The following is a 16,556-nucleotide window of genomic DNA, read 5'->3' as shown; positions in this document are numbered from 1 at the left end:
ACTCAATAAATAATCTCCTCCCTTTCCCAAAAGTAAATTCATATGCATATATTCTGAGTATGATCTTCAACAATTATTCTCAGCTTTTCATTAGCATTTTAAGGTTAACAATTGTAGAGCACTTTAGAGTTTACAATTTGTTTTCATATTATCTTTTCAATGAAGGGATCTTTCAACATGCTTATTATTGTAGCAACTAGAACCATATTACATACATTTTCAGTAAGTGATCATCATCTACATTTCTCTTGAGTAAATAACACCTTCCTTTTTGATAGATTTCTTCCCCCTCTCAAGCAAACAATCTTCCTCTTTTCATTCCAAAAAACTATAATTAAGAGATGTTGGGTCGGGTGCGGTGACTCACGCCTGTAATCCCAGCACTTTGGGAGGCCCAGGCAGGCCGATCACTTGAGGTCAGGAGTTCGAGACCAGCCTGGCCAACATGGTAAAACCCCATCTCTACTAAAAATACAAAAATTAGCTGGGCATGGTGGCAGGTGTCTGTAATCTCAGCTACTTGGGAGGGTGAGGCAGTACAATTGCTTGAACCTGGGAGGTGGAGGCTACAGTGAGCCGAGATGGAGCCACTCCACTCCAGTCCACTCCAGCCTGGATCAGACTGGAGTCTGGATCAGTCCAGAACAGACTTCATCTCAAAAAAAAACAAAAAAAAAAAAAAAAAAAGGAAAGAAATGTTGTTCTGTGCTACCCTTAATAGATCTCTTACTAATCTCTTCCTCAAAGGAAAGAAAATACATATATGAGTTGTTAAAACTTAACAGGTTTCTTTTGCTCTATAACTTTCTCCTGCCACAAGGTTCATTTTTGAAGTAGCTAATCCTGAGGGCTAAAGCAGTGGAATGAAAGGTTAGAGAAAAAAAAAAAGTATAATGCACAAGCATTTTTATACAGAGGTGGTGGTGGTTTCTTAGGTAAAATAAAGTTTCAAGCTGGGTAAGAGGAAAACTAATCTTTTAATCCAATGTCTATCTCAGAGCTAAGCCAAGATACTCCAGAGGAATTTGAGGTAACTGGCCTGTGTTTAGCACTTCTTCTCACTTAACTGGGAAACTAAGTTTTAGGCTTGCTTCTTATAACCATAAAATGGGCATTCTAACTATATCCCTACTACATGAAATTTACTAGTATAAGGCATCTATTATGGGCTGAATTATGCGGCCACCCCCTACCCCCACCCTCCTGCCCAAATTCATATGTTGAAGTCCTAACCTCCAGTACCTCAGAATGTGACTATATTTGGAGACAGGGTCTTTAAAAAGGTCATTAAAGTTAAATGAGGTCACTTGGGTGGTCCCTAATCCAATATGACTGGTGTCTTTATTAGAAGAGTTTAGGACACAGACATGCACAGAGGGAAAACCATGTGGCGACACAGCTATCTATAAGCCATAGAGAGATGCCTCAAAAGAAATGAACCCTGATAACACCTTGCTTTTGTATTTCTAGCGTCCAGAACTGAGGAAGTAAATTTCTGTTTAAGCCAGTAGTCAGTGGTACTTATTATAGCAGCCCTAGCAAATTAATACAGCATCCAAAAAGTAGCTTTAGATAGTTCAGTTTTAAAAATACATTGAAAATCCAAGAACTGTCCCCAAGATTGTCCCTCAAAAAAATCTCTACAACTATTAACACAGCAATAAATTGAAAAATTCCCTAGAGTGTGAACTGTAACATTCTTAACACAATTACCAATCATTGTTGAATTATACTGGCACTGCCTTTTAATATGAGTGGTATACGAAGGTCATTGTATGAAACTGTAGGAAATTTATGATCGAACAGGGCAAAAAAATAATTTGATCCATGGATGAATACAACCTATTTATCTTTGTAAAGGCAAATTACAACATTAGTCCAATATAAACCACTGAAAACTGGTTGGTGACTCTGACTTTTTTTCTTTTAATTATTGTTATGATTTTTCCAATAAGAGGCTGGTGAGGGGATTTTCCTTTTATTTATTGAGGATTTAAACCTCTTTCTAAAAGCTTTGAGGTTGCTTGAAAATTTCAAAATAAAGCATAAAATAAAAATCAGAGAGTCAAAATTCAAATGTTCATGTGAGAAAGAGAATAAACAGCTGCTCTACATTTTTATCGAAACGGCTTTCAACAGATAACTTGGAAGAAAAAGCTCTGAAAGTTACATTGAAACAAAGCAGAGTGGCTATATAATCACCTTATTAAAGGTTTTTAAAAGCCTGAATAGATTATGGTGGACAAGGAAGAATAGCTCCTTACAGCACCTTTCAGTCTTAGAATTAAACAATGACTATAAAGTGACATAATATATTAGGCTTTTATTTTCAGTTTTAAGAAAAGGCTGCATGGACACAAGACATGAAGGGAATGCATTTGAAAGTGCATAGTTTTAGATTACCTACCTTAATGACAGACAATGAAAGCATGTTCAACTTTCAACAATTTTTACAAACTCATATTAATCCTTTGTTCTGTATTTTTTTCTTATATATTTTCAGCTATTAAGAATCAGTACATGAATGAGATTAATTCCTAACCAAAAATATTACTTATTCTAATTCTCTTATTTTGACTTACTATGTGCCAGGTGCTATGCTAAGTGATTTACACACATTGAATCTTCACCACAACCCTACGTGATGGGTAGTACTTGTAATTCTTTAATTAATCTTCACTAAGCACAATTCATTATGCCAGATTTGCAATACAGGTACCCCCAAAACCTGAGCTAAAGTGAGAGCAAAGCTACTAAGAATGAATACATGAATTAGGTTAATTTGTCTACAGATGTGATCCACTCTAGAAGACATTTCATAAACATGACTGACAGAATGGACAATGTGCATATCTTACTCAAGGTCACTAAAAAATTGTCTCAACACCTCTCCTCCCTACCTAGTTTTAATTTCATGACTTTCAAGCAATCTTCTGCTCTAATCTGGACATTGCTACTGGAGAGAGAATAGGTCGGTCGAGTAGTCACCTCCGGCATCTGGTCTACCTGGAAGTTTTATGCTTCATTATAAATGAATAAATTGGCATCTGGTCCTAGTTGGTTGGTTACTAAAAAAACTAATCCTTCATCAAATCTGACAAAATCAAGTTTTGCGGCCCCATGAAGCTCAGTGCTAGACCTGAGACCACGGCAACTGTAAACCCCACACTCCTGGGTCTTGCTTGGGGAGCCAGCAAGAGAAGTTTCTTAGAAGAAAGACATCTCTCTTTGTCCTTTATCTTCATGTCTTTCAGTTTGAGGCAATGTTAACCCAAGTCAGTATGCCTTTATAATAAACAAAATTTCCATGTATACAACATTAAAAACTATCTAGTCTTCTCTTAGAGTTCATGGACCAGTAAAATTTGAAAACATAAATATTTTGGGAAAAAGTTACTTTTATTTTTTTATTGACAAGTAAGATCATTAAAAATAATCTATTTATGAAAGAAAGGATAGTAATGAAGAAAAAAGGAAAGGCAATCTCATAATAGTATACTTTTTTTCTTTTTTTGAGACAGGGTGTCACTCTGTTACCGTGGCTGGAGTGCAGTGGTGCAATCATGGCTCACTGCACCCTTGACCTCCCCGGCCCAAGCAATCCTCCCACCTCAGCCTCCCAAGTAGTTGGGACTACAAGCATGTGCCACCACACCTGGCTAGTTTTTAAAAATCTTTTGTAGAGACAAGGTTTGGCCATGTTGCCCAGGCTGGTCTTGAATTCCTGGGCTCAAGGAATCCTCCTGCTTCAGCCTCCCAAACTGCTGGGATTACAGGTGGCTTTTTTTTTCCTAGTTAAGTGAATTTAGCTTTAAGGAAAACCCACTAGAGTGAGCTTATTTTTCTCGACAACCCTCAACAAGATGGGCCCCAGAGGCAACTAATCCAACAGGAACACCTTCATAAGGAAACTGGGACAAAGAATAGTTGATCACTTTGCCTAAGATGACACAGTAATATCCCCAATCTTGGTTCACTACAATTTCCAGTACTTGGAACTGACTTGAACTAGTTCCAAAGGAAAAGGTAAACTCTTCTGCATGTATATATATATTCCTTATGTTCTCCTTATCCTGATGCCACTGTCGCCACTGGGTTTGGTTTTTGGCCTAATACATTTATGCTAGAATATTACATTATGGTATTATTTCTCGCACTGTAGCATGAAAAGGCCTACGTCTGATGACCAAGTAAGATTTTATAAACTATTTAGTCTCTAGAAGATCTGATGTACCCAGCAATTCTCAAAAATCAAATCTCCTGCTAACTTCTCCTGGCTCAACAATCCTACAACATATTGATTTCAAAAGGAGATCCAGTTATAAAAATAATTTTTAACTCCTCATTCACAACATACTAAAATCAAGGAGTGGAAGAATTTTTATTTTTATTTGTTTTGGGAATTATGGGAATACAGCTATTTAGTCCATAACACTTCTTAGAGGTCGTGGCACTTAAAATGAGCTTTGACAAATGGAAGACATTTTCTACACACAGAAATTTGAAATCCACATTCCATAGCAAATTAGTAGAAAAGAAGTAAACAAGACCTCTGTATTTCACCCAATTGTTTTAGACCATGATACTAAAAAAACAGACACTAAAATTCTTGAGTGGATATTCCCTCCTCCTGGTGAAACCTAGCTTGCTTCACTATGCACATAAAAAGAGAACTCAACAGAACATTAGCACAGGAAAGGAGAATCTAATGAAGACACTGGAAAGCCAATAAAACTTCACGTTTCTTGTTTTTGTTAGACAGCAAACAGCAAATGACCTTGTCCTATGCAATGTCAAGCACTGTGGTTTTAGGCTGCCTTTTTCTGGTTTTAGATCTCTGCTTATCCTTTCCTCTTGGAACATTTTTCCAGCCACGTGGAAATGGCTTTTATGTTGACATTTCAAAGGTCACTCTACAGAAGCTAATATTAGATAAAGCCAATCTTTAGGTATCATTATGGGATTTTCATTCTCATCGTCACCAAGTTCAGGACAGGGAATCAGTTGTCCCTCATATTAAAAAGAAAAGTTTCTGCCACAATTGTGAGCTAAAAGAATCATTCTTAAAATAGCTGATAGTTTAATTAGCAACTTACAGTTATCATTACAGAACAAACTAATGTAATTTCTCCACTGCTGAAGCACAACTACTGTATCAGTTTTGTGCACTTCACTGGGGTAAATCAATTATCACTTACCATTAATAAGCAGAGAGCTATCGGATCCTGGATATGAATAGTTTAGACGACCTGAAGGTAAAAGAAGGCCGTTACTAAATTTACTTTTTTCATAGATGGTTTAAACTTATTCAGTAACAGAGCTGAATTGACTTGCTTTCAAATAGGCAAGGTATTTGAATCAGAGGATATATCAATCAGCATGTTCATCAATATTCAAAAGGGAAAAGTTTGAAAGTAGGAAAAGAAAATATCTCTCATATTTAACTAGGTCCTTCTAATTTGCAAATCCCCATCCAAGGTAATTTTCTTTATACCATTATGTAATAGCAGCTCATTATGACAATCTTCACATTTCTGCCCCAATAAATGTGAAAATTTTTCTTCATTTGTGTAGTATTTTGTTACTTTTGAAACTATGTAATTGGCAGTAATATTTTCCTATATGATTCATAAGAATAGTGCCAGGCTTATGCCTACATGTAGAGACAGGTTTAATTTCAGGTTTGGGGGAATATTCTCAGAGGGAAGAAGAACATTTCACTAAACTTACATATGATGAAAAATATCAAAAGCCCAGGGCACAGTAGGCACTCACTAAATGCTGGGTTACTTTCCTCTGAATTTTGAAGTGTGTCAAAATCTACTTTTGAAACTAAAATGGGCACCCAAGATACCCCTCAAAAAAGAATTTGTGAAGGTACTAAAATTTTTGTTGGATGAACTGTCTTCCAAATTGGTGGCCACAAATACATGGGGGGGAATGGCACTGGGATTTCTCTATGTTGAAGGAATTACATTTCTGTTTTGGAAGAGTTTTACATGTAAGTTGAGTTATCTACACTACAAATCCTTACTGAGTACACATATGGACCTAGTTCTATACTGTAAGTTATAAAATAAGAATCATCATGCAACACTTTTACGTCTCCAAACCCCACATGCCATCTGCACCCACCTTGAGAAGAATGACTGAAGAACCCTCAACAGGTCTTCCTCATCTAAGGAATGGATAGGGGGACCTGGTTGTTAGTTCTCTACTATAGTCCCACCTTCTATAAATCAGGATTTAGAACATGACTTTTAAAGTGACTCAGAACTACAAACATTCCTTTAGGAAACAGCAGTCTGAACTCTGACCCCACAGAACCATGACTCTCAAAAGCTGAGGAAAAACGGATAAACAGGTTCTCCGATGGCTTGCGGCTGGGGCAGGCCTTCCAGGATGCCAGCAAGGACTCTACCTAGTTCCACTAAATACTCTGGGAACCAGAGCTAACATGGGGTCCCATCAATCCAACAGCTACATATTAACATCTCTTTAGAAAGGAACTTAAGGTCTTCAATGTTTTAAAATACTGCTTCTTTGAAACAGTCTCCATAGTAATGAACTCATGGCATGAAAAGAGGAAACTATTCTCTATTGCCAACAGCTTTAATTAATCCATATCCAAAACTTGAAGTCTGGATAAACTCTGAACTTTATAATTTTCCTACAATTTTTTTTTTTTTTTTGAGACGGAGTCTCTCGCTCTGTCTCCCAGGCTGGAGAGTGCAGTGGCGCGATCTCGGGTCACTGCAAGCTCCGTCTCCCAGGTTCACGCCATTCTCCTGCCTCAGCCTCCCGAGTAGCTGGGACTACAGGTGCCCGCTACCATGCCTGGCTAATTTTTTTGTATTTTTAGTACGGACGGGGTTTCACCATGTTAGCCAGGATGGTCTCGATCTCCTGACCTTGTGATCCACCCGTCTCGGCCTCCCAAAGTGCTAGGATTACAGGAGTGAGCCACTGCGCCCGGCGGCTAATTTTCCTACAATTTTAAAACCAAATGAAAGGATTTAAAAGAAACTAAGTTGGTAATCGTTCTATTTAAATTTCAGCTTAGTCCTACGTAGGGAGTGGAGGTAGGAATGGAGATGGAAGAAAAAAAGGTAAAAATTATTTTTGATATTTCAATTTCTTCCTAAAAATTGGTTTCATTCTTTAATTCTAATGTACATACCCAAGCACCCAAATCTACTGAATTCTATCTAGGCTGCTCTTTAACTAAAGCCTGGATCTATGGCCTGTCACAAGTATGTATTTTTAAAAGGATAGACTTGAGATGCTAGGAGCAAGAACATGACCCTGTTAAAAATTTGGCGGGTGGAGGGCCAAGTGCTGTGGCTCATGCCTGTAATCCCAGCACTTTGAGAGGCCAAGGCGGGCAGATCGCCTGAGGTCAGGAGTTCGAGACCAGCCCGGTCAATGTGGTGAAACCCCATCTCTACTAAAAATACAAAAATCAGCCAGGCGTGGTGGTGCACGCTTGTAATCAACCCAGCTACTGGGGAGGCTGAGGCAGGAGAATTGCTTGAATGCAGGAGGCAGGGGTTGCAGTGAGCTGAGATCTCGCCACTGCTCTCCAGCCTGGGAGAAAAGCACAAAACTCTGTCTCCAAAAAAAAAAAAACTTGGGAGGTGGGAACAGAGTACTGTTTCTGAATCACAACTATAAGTAGCAGCTGATTTTCTGTAATGGAACATATATAGAGATTTTAGACTTCTAAAACTCTCTAGTAAATGAATAAGAGCTATCACACACTTTCATTCATCATAAAACATTTTCAGAAGAATGACTAAATCAATATAGAGACAAAAATATTTGATAACATTAGCTGAAATATTAAGAGGAAATGTCTTCTTCTCTCCAGTAAGATACTCTAATTATTTAATGCAATAGAAACCACGGCTGTTCTACATGAACCATAATGCCTCTTACTTGATGCCAAGGAAGGATTATTATTATTATTTGTTTAACTTTTGAGACAGGGTCTCACTGTGTCACCCAGGCTGGAGTGCAGTGTGGTGCTATCTCAGCTCCAGCCTCGACCTCCCAGGCTTAAGTGATCCTACCACCTCAAGTCTCCCAAGTGACTAGGACTACCGATGCAGGCCACCACGCCTGGCTAATTTTTTATTTTTTGTAGAGATGGGGGTCTCCCTATGTTACCAGGCTGGTCTTGAACTCTTGGGCTCAAGCAATCCTCCCACCTCAGCCTCTTCAAGTGCCGGGTTTACAGGAATAAGCCACCTCACCCAGCCCTAAGGGAGGATAATGAACAATGCGAATCCAAAAGACAATTACTAAACAGGCTGGTTTCACAATGAAGTTTCACAAATGAAGTTCCACTTTATCACAAACTCCTGTTTTGGGTACCTTTTAAAGAGAAAATTTCAACTTGACAGTACAAAACGGTCTCTTAACTCTATTAGGAGATTAAATCATCCCATATCTCCTGAAGAGACCTCCCACAACCAAAGTAGGTGAACTTCAACACTTTCCCTGTCCCTTGGCCTTATAAGTTACAGTCATTCTGCCCTCCAGCTAAGACACAATGCGCCGCTGAAGAATCACTGGCAAAGTTCACAATTGAACTCTCAAAGTGATACTTGTTTTCAATTTTTTTGATCTGCCTTGTGATATGATTCCTGTTGTCAGGTTAGAATCAATTGTGGTCTCTAGTAGCAAACACACCTGTGACATTCTGTTAAACAATCAGCTATTCTTTCTAAATAGCTGTATGTTAAATTTTAACATACAGGCAGTGACATTAAGAAACTGTTTTCTTTTTTTAACTTTCATAATGCTTCCCTAACTTGTGTGCTCTACTCTTCTGTAAATTCTCTCCACAACTAAAATATCTAAAGAGTTGTCCATCATCTATTATGGATAACACATATCATTTCCTTTCTGGAAATCCTCCAAAAGCTCCCATTAAATGTGCCATGGGAATTTGGTTATATACAACCTTTTTGCACTCTTCTTGTACTTTTTCCTTTATTTCTGTTCTAATATCCTCTCCGCTATATTGGTGTAAATTTCTATAGTTTTTCTATTCCATGGCTAGCTAGTTGATAATCCCCTCCCATGCCTGAGACAGTGGCCCTCACTCCATGTTCCCAATGAAGAGTGTGTGTCTCGTTTATATATATATATGTATTTTTATGTTGATATATAAATATGTGCTTATATATAAGCATATTTGCATACTTACAAATAAATATATAAATGTCATTTTTTAGAGCATTTTAGGTTCACAGCAGAATGGAGACGAAGATACAGCGATTTCTGATATCCCCCTGCCCCCACATATGCATAGCTTACCCCATTATCAACATCCCAACCAGAGTGGTATAGGTTGATGGCAAAAACTGCAATTACTTTTGCACCAACCTATACATTTGTTATACCCAAAGTTCACAGTTTACATTAGGGTTCACTCTTGTTGTTCATTCTGTGGGTTTGGACAAATGTATAATGACATGTATCCACCCATTATGGTATCATACAAAGTAGTTTCACTGCCATAAAAATCGTCTGTGCTTCCCCTATTCATCCCTCTTTGCCAGCCCCCAACCCCTGACCTTTTTATTGTCTCACAGACTTGCCTTTTCCAGACTATCATACAGTTGGAATCATAAAGTATGCAGCCTTCCAGATTGCCATCTTTCACTTAGTCATATGCATTTAAGTTTCCTCCACATCTTTTTATGGTTTGATTGCTCATTTCTTTTTAGTGCTTAATAATATTCCATTGTTTGGATGGATCACAGTTTACTAGTCTATATTCACCTACTGAAGGGTATCTTGGTTTTTCCAAGTTTTGACAATTATGAATAAAGCTGTCATAAACATCTATGTGCATGCAGGCTTTTGCGTAGGCATAAGTTTTCTCAAGGATTTTTTCAAATCTATCTTTTTTTTTTTTAGACGGAGTCTCACGCTGTCACCCAGGCTGGAGTGCAGTAGCGCGATCTCGGCTTACTGCAACCTCTGCTTCCTGGGTTCAAGCGATTCTTCTGCCTCAGCCTCCTGAGTAGCTGGGACTACAGGCGAGCACCACCACACCCAGCTAATTTTTGTATTTTTAGCAGAGTTAGGGTTTCACTATATTGGCTAGGCTGGTCTTCAACTCCTGACCTCGTGATCCTCCTGCCTCAGCCTCCCAAAGTGCTGGGATTACAGGCTTGAGCCACCGTGCCTGGCCGGAAACATCTTTTTAATGAACTCACCAAATTTTATTTGTAGCTACAAAGCAACAACTAACTTTCTTACCTAATCATTTCAGCTTCTGGCTAACCTTCTTATCTCTTTTACATTAAAGCCCCCTTCAGAATTAGAGCTTTTAATACCTAGGCATCTTGAGTGTCCTGTTTGGGTACCAGGTGAGCATTTGATGAGTTCATTCCACTGAACTCAAAACACCAGTATTTCATAAGTAAAGTATAATAAAATAAAAATTGAGATGTCTGAATATTAATATAACCCAGTACCTGCCTGCTGTTTTGTCTGGTTGGGTTTTTGAGAACTCATCTTTATTTTATTTTATTTTTTCAGACAGAGTCTCGCTCTGTCTCCCAGGCTGGAGTGCAATGGCACGATCTTGGCTCACTGCAACCTCTGCCTCCCAGGTTCAAGTGATTCTCCCACCTCAGCCTCCCGAGTAGCTGGGATTACTGGTACCCGCCATCATGCCCAGGTAATTTTTTGTGTATTTTTGTAGAGACGGAGTTTCACCATGTTGGCCAGGCTGATCTCGAACTCCTGACCTCAGGTGATGCCTCTGCCTCGGCCTCCCACAGTGCTGGGATTACAGGCATGAGCCACGGCGCCCGGCCAAGAACTCATCTATCTTTAATCATTATCCAGGTTTGGGCACATTCAGAATTTAATTTCTCAAGGGAGAAGGAAGGCACTAGGATTTCGGCATGTGAACCTATTTGATGAGCAAAATTCAATCTTTGAAGGCTCTTGGTATTGACTGTGTTATAAATATAAAAAATACTGCCTGGTCAGCAGCCCTAATCTTAAGGAACATTATGACAGGAAAAGTAGTAGTCTCTGGAGGCCAGCTGCAGAATTTGGAACCAGAAGCCTGGCATACATCATGCTGAAGGCGTAGGCTATATTTGGTGACATGACTCAACCTAGCCAAATATAGGCAACAGATACAGTGTGACTCTGGGGATCTATACTACCAAATCCTACAACCTAGAAAAGATCCATACGTCAACTAGGCAATTCTATGCTAAGCATTTGCCAGTTGGAAGAACCAATATTTACCAACAGACTGACTTAGAATAGGTGGGGGCAGGAGGTGCTAAAAAGAACAGTATGTACTATCATATCCTTTTAAGACACTAACTAACCAAGTCAAAAAATAAAAGGAGAAAAGACTAGAGGAAATCCTCCTTTACATTAGCAGTATATATAAGTATTACTTTCATTAATTAGGTAAAATAAGTTATTTCCTAAAGAATAATCCAGATATTACTACTACCGATAATTCAACAGGAAATAATAAAAATAAATGCTGCCATTTCAAACACACAAACACCAAAAAGTATCAAATGTATCTGCAGTGCAGTTAGATTTCACGCTATCTATAAGCTTTTCTTTTTCACAGTCATGCCAACAATGTTGACAACATGGTGCAGGCCAAGGAATGATAATAGGGAATAACTCTAAAGTGACAAGTAGCATAACATTTTTAAGGATCAACTTTTGATTGATTCACCCTATAAAAACGTGGATACTCCAAAGAAAAGCAGGGTGTTTGCAGAGGAGTCTTCAGTGAGCACCATTAAAAATTTCTAATACACACAAATATATACATACACATACATTTGTAGTTGTTGATTACCTAACTAGAAGTGCTGCTCCTACCTCTGCTCCTGCTAATTTTGTTTAGCTCATATCTAAGTAAATCAAAACTATACTGTCATAAGTAATATTTTAAAGGAGGTAGTCCTCCTACCCCTGAACATCTTCTGTTTTTACAAACTACACTTGAGACTTGCAGCAAGATGGCGCTGTGGGGACCTGGACATCGGACAGCAAGGCTCAAGAAATGTGTAATAAATCCACTGGTTTTGAATGCCAGCTTTATACTTACACAAATGCAGAAGACATAGCAATATGAACAAAACAGCATTCAATATGTTCTATAATTTAATTTTTAATAATTTAGTCTATTGACACAAAAATAACTCCCCAAATCAAAATCAGTAAGCTTATTCTATCCCCTTATCTATCTGTGCTACAACCAACTTCCAACAAAGACATTCCCATGCAAAATCACAAAGAAGGAACTGGCTGAAACAGATATCAGCTGAAGAGTCTTGTCCCCTCCCAAAGAGCCACTTAAAATTCACTAAACACACAGAGTTTCGGCTAAACAAAACCCTTCTCTGCTACAGATTTGGCTTTTAGCTCAAAAGCCAGTACTTACAAAAATCTTTGAATTAATGGCTTTCCTAACTCTCCACACTGCCATTTCCCTTCCCACATCAGGCACTCCAGCCATTCAGAACTGCTGGCCCATAACTTCAACTTCTGGGTAACTCCCTCTACCTTGAATGCCCTCCTCTCTCTCTCTGCCCCTCAATGTCTTACCACTCAAGCCTCCACACTTTTGTCCTGGCAGTTCCCCTGTTAGGCCTCACATCTTATGAGGAGTCTTCCCTGCCCCACATCATCCTTGCTTTGATTCAGACAACCCTCTGTACTCCTTCCAGTATTCTTTACACTTATTACACCATATTCACATTACTTGTTTTAATCTCTTGCTGTAGGGCAATGAGATCTTTATGGATTTTGGGTCTGATATCCCAGAGCCTGGAGCAGAGAAAGGTGCTCAATAAACAACTGTGGAAAATGAATGAAGCAAAGTCAGCAGTTGATGGTCCCTCTGCCATGGAAGATGCAGTGTAATGGGTAGAGTCAAGCCGGTATCATCTTGTGACCTAGGTCAAATTATTTAGCTTTGCGGAACCTCAGGAAAACAGAGATAATTCCATTGACTTCACAAAGCTTTTGTGAGACAGTCTTGAGATAATGTTTGCAGAATCCCAAAAAAAGTCCCTCAATATGCAGTAGGTACTTAACCAAATTAATTCCTTTCCCTTCTCCAGTAATAAGCCGAAGATAACCAACAATTTTCCACTTGTAAGAGAAACGACAAGTAGGATTTCTTTTGGCCAAAAAGTTCCAAACTGGAACCTTGGAGAAGGGAGTGGCAAATCTGGGGGATATTTCAGCTTCAGAAAAATGAGAATTTGCTAGTGTCCTTGGTTAAAAACAGGGATGTAAGTCTTCTCAGGAAGAGAGAAAAGAATAAAACCTAACCCCTTACTTTTATCAAAGCCAAACTGGCAAAGATACATAATAATTTTAATGAAAACTTCAAAAATTCAACCTAAAATTTTTCTTTTCAATAAAACCAGAGAGGATCTTCATTTTGAACCAAAACCCCAAATTTAATGTTTCAATTGTGATATGATGACTGAAAAACAGATTGTAGTAGTAGCAAAAGAAAATAACACTTATCTGTAAGATGGGTGAGGTCAATGGAATATGTTTCTACAGATGGAGGAAGGTTTCATAAAAAGGAAGGACTGCTTTGACTACAACTCGGGGCAGGTGTGAAGCTGCAAGATCTAAAAGCATCTAAGAATTTCAGGCGGAAGGGAATGTCTAGAGAGAAACTAGTAAGAAGCTGACCCAATTAAGGAATTCAAAAGATTTCCTACTGCCAGTAAAGCTAACAACAAACCAGCAAGCAGGAAGGCTATTTTTATCCTTGCCAGAAGCCTTCTGACTCTAGATGCTACATTTAGAGGACAGAGTAACAAGATAACTTGCCTTAAGAGGATGTTATGATACCAGAGATTAATGGCAATTTTTTAAGCTCTAAAAAACTCGGCAAAACTAGGTGTAGTTTTTGTCCAAGCTAAGCCAGCCAAAGTCAGTTGGAAAAAAAGAGGTGAAAAAAATATAATGGAAAGAAAAGTGGAAAAACAGACCGAGTAGTAGAAAAAATTAAAGCAATCCAGAAAAAAGGCCAAGACAGTAAATTAAAATTCTCCTACCTTGCAAAAAGTTTGATTAAAAGAAGCATGTGTTACAAAAGACATATATTAAAAGAACCAATGAATAAACATACAGAACTGTCCCCAAGGTGAAAATAATTTTGACAAATGGCTCTCCATACTGACATGAACATAAAAAAAACACCAAGATAAACTTATGAAATCTCTAGGGACCACAAGCTAAGTCAGTGTAAATGATTGAGAACTTTAGAGATAAGAGAGAGAAGCCACAAGAGATCTAATTAGACTTTTCTCTGACTACAGAAACTAAAAAGAATTAAGACTTTCTTATTTATAACCATTATTTTATAAAACAGAATGCTACTATACTGATAAAAAGCTGCATTGAAACTGTTTACTGAAGTCCAAACCCCAAAAAGCAATCTGCAAAGTCACTAGTTGGCTTTCTGCATACAGACCTATCTATCATTAACTCTAGTCACTTACTTAACATGAATTCTGACAACTTTTCTGAACCTTAATGAAAAATGGACTTGCATTTTATATCTGATATAAGAATTTCACCTTTTGTTATTTCTCAGAAGGCCCACTACCTATTTTCTCCTATCAATACTCTGGGTTCTTAACTTTTCCTCTTATTAATCTTCTAAATTAAATAATAAACAGGATATTCAAAGATGTCTGGTAATTATTTGGAAAATAAGCTGCATGAAGCCAGGAACCTTTGTTTTTAGTTAGTCCCTGATATATCCCAACAACCGTAGTACCTGGTGCACAGTAGACGCCTGATGTATATTTGTTCTATGAATGGCCTCAGACAGCTCTGGACTTTATGTATACATCCAAAGCAGCGCAAAAGTGGGGGGTGGGAAGCGAAGGAAGTGTATCTGAATCACATGAGGAATGCACATGCTTAAGTCCCATGGCAAATCTGGTGAATCAGAATCAGGGAAGAGAACAAGTCAACTTGGAAAAGTTTCCACTCCCAATAAGGCACACTTCGGTATGAAACCAGCCAACTGTGAGGTCTGAATCTTTCATAGATTATGATAAAATACAGATTTTTAAATTTTGTACCATCTCCTAAATTGAAATTAAGAAATCTTGGCCAGGCATGATGGCTCATGTCTATAATCCCAGCACTTTGGGAAGCCAATGTAGGTGAAATGCTTGAGCCCAGAGTTTGAGACCAGCCTAGGCAACATGGCAAAGCCCCATTTCTGCAAAAAATACAAAAATTAGCCAGGTGCACTGGCAGGCACCTGTAGTTCCAGCTACTTGGGAGGCTGAAGTGGGAGGAGCGTTTGAGCCCAGGAGGCAGAGGCTGCAGTGAGCCAAGATTGTGCCACTGCACTCCAGGATGGACAACAGAGCTAGACCCTGTCTCAAAAAAAGAAAGAAAGAAAGAAAAAGAGAAAAAAAAAAATTGAATGCCTACCCTCTGTGAAAGCATACTAGACAAAAATGTTTCCGTTTTCTTATGTTTGTTTCCTTCTCAGAGGCCACACAATAAATACTCAGGCCATTGAAGCAGGAGCCAGAAGCTGTGTGTTCCTCCTATATTGACCCTTGTAGGTACCAGGAATCTGAGTGACTTTACAGAAGCTGTTGCATCTTTGGGATCTCCAATTTTTTTCAACTGTAAAATGAAGACCACAAAAGTCACATAAAAGGTTACCGTAAGGATCTGGGTTAGAAATAATTCTCAGAAGGGGCACTGAATAAAAGAGAAATGGTATCAGAAGTAAGCACTCTTTCACTTGAAACTGGTTAATGCTGCTTCCCATACAGAATGTCCAAGTCTCTACCTCGAAAAGGAAAAACGCAGCACAGCATCAAAACTATCCTTCAATCTACCTGGCACATCGAATATGTTCAAATATTTGTGGAGGTGGAGTATAAGCAGAAGCTAAAATATAAGACACTTCCAAACCACGTGGCTTAAAGAGGCTTTAGTAGCACCTGCCTCCCCCTCCTAACAAGAACTGCCTGCCATGTTATACAACGCGGAGTGCACCCATCTCGTCAGATGGCTCCCTCTACCCCCTGGCATCATGCAGGATGTAGCCTCAGCAGCCCAATTCTTAACCCTGCCACAAAGGAATAAAGATGGCTTCAGATGTCAGGAAGCTCCAAAATGCTACTTGGTGGAGAGGACAATTGAGGAGAGCGTCAGTAGCCTCCTCACTCCTCCCTGTCCTCCTCCTCACCATTTCCTCTGTTAAATTCCTTTTTTATGTTATGTTCTTTTTTGTAACAAGGAGCATTCTAATGGCAGGAGTATAAAGCAGAAAAATTAGGGAAGTTCTCTAGAGAAGTATTTCATAATCTGTTATAATAACTATTAAGACCTACTTTGATCAAAATATTTCAGAGAGGCTTTCCTCCATAATAATAACTGAAGACTTCTACCCCTGTCTCTATCCTAATGAATGCTACAAGTAAAACAGAACAAAAACAAAAAAAAATCTTAATATCAGAAGGCTACTATGAATTCAGCAACAC

The 16,556-nt window shown here is 38.6% G+C and overlaps 1 protein-coding gene across 4 annotated transcripts in view; it reads right to left on the bottom strand.

Moving 5' to 3' along the window:
• CPEB4 (cytoplasmic polyadenylation element binding protein 4) overlaps positions 1-16,556 on the bottom strand; it is a 72,157-nt gene that overhangs the window by 22,545 nt on the left and 33,056 nt on the right. For 2 of the 4 annotated variants that reach the window (XM_054487862.2, XM_054487863.2), the window contains exon 3: positions 5,199-5,249. The exons of the other annotated variants lie outside the window; for them this stretch is intronic. In XM_054487862.2, the coding sequence (XP_054343837.1) occupies positions 5,199-5,249 (51 nt within the window). The remainder of the gene's footprint in view (positions 1-5,198; positions 5,250-16,556) is intronic. 4 annotated transcript variants of the gene reach the window in all.

The sequence above is a fragment of the Pongo pygmaeus genome, chromosome 4 (assembly GCF_028885625.2).
Source record: "Pongo pygmaeus isolate AG05252 chromosome 4, NHGRI_mPonPyg2-v2.0_pri, whole genome shotgun sequence".
Lineage (NCBI taxonomy): Eukaryota > Metazoa > Chordata > Mammalia > Primates > Hominidae > Pongo > Pongo pygmaeus.
The sequence above is the reverse complement of the archived record's forward strand: the minus strand, read 5'-3'. Positions and strand labels throughout refer to the sequence as shown.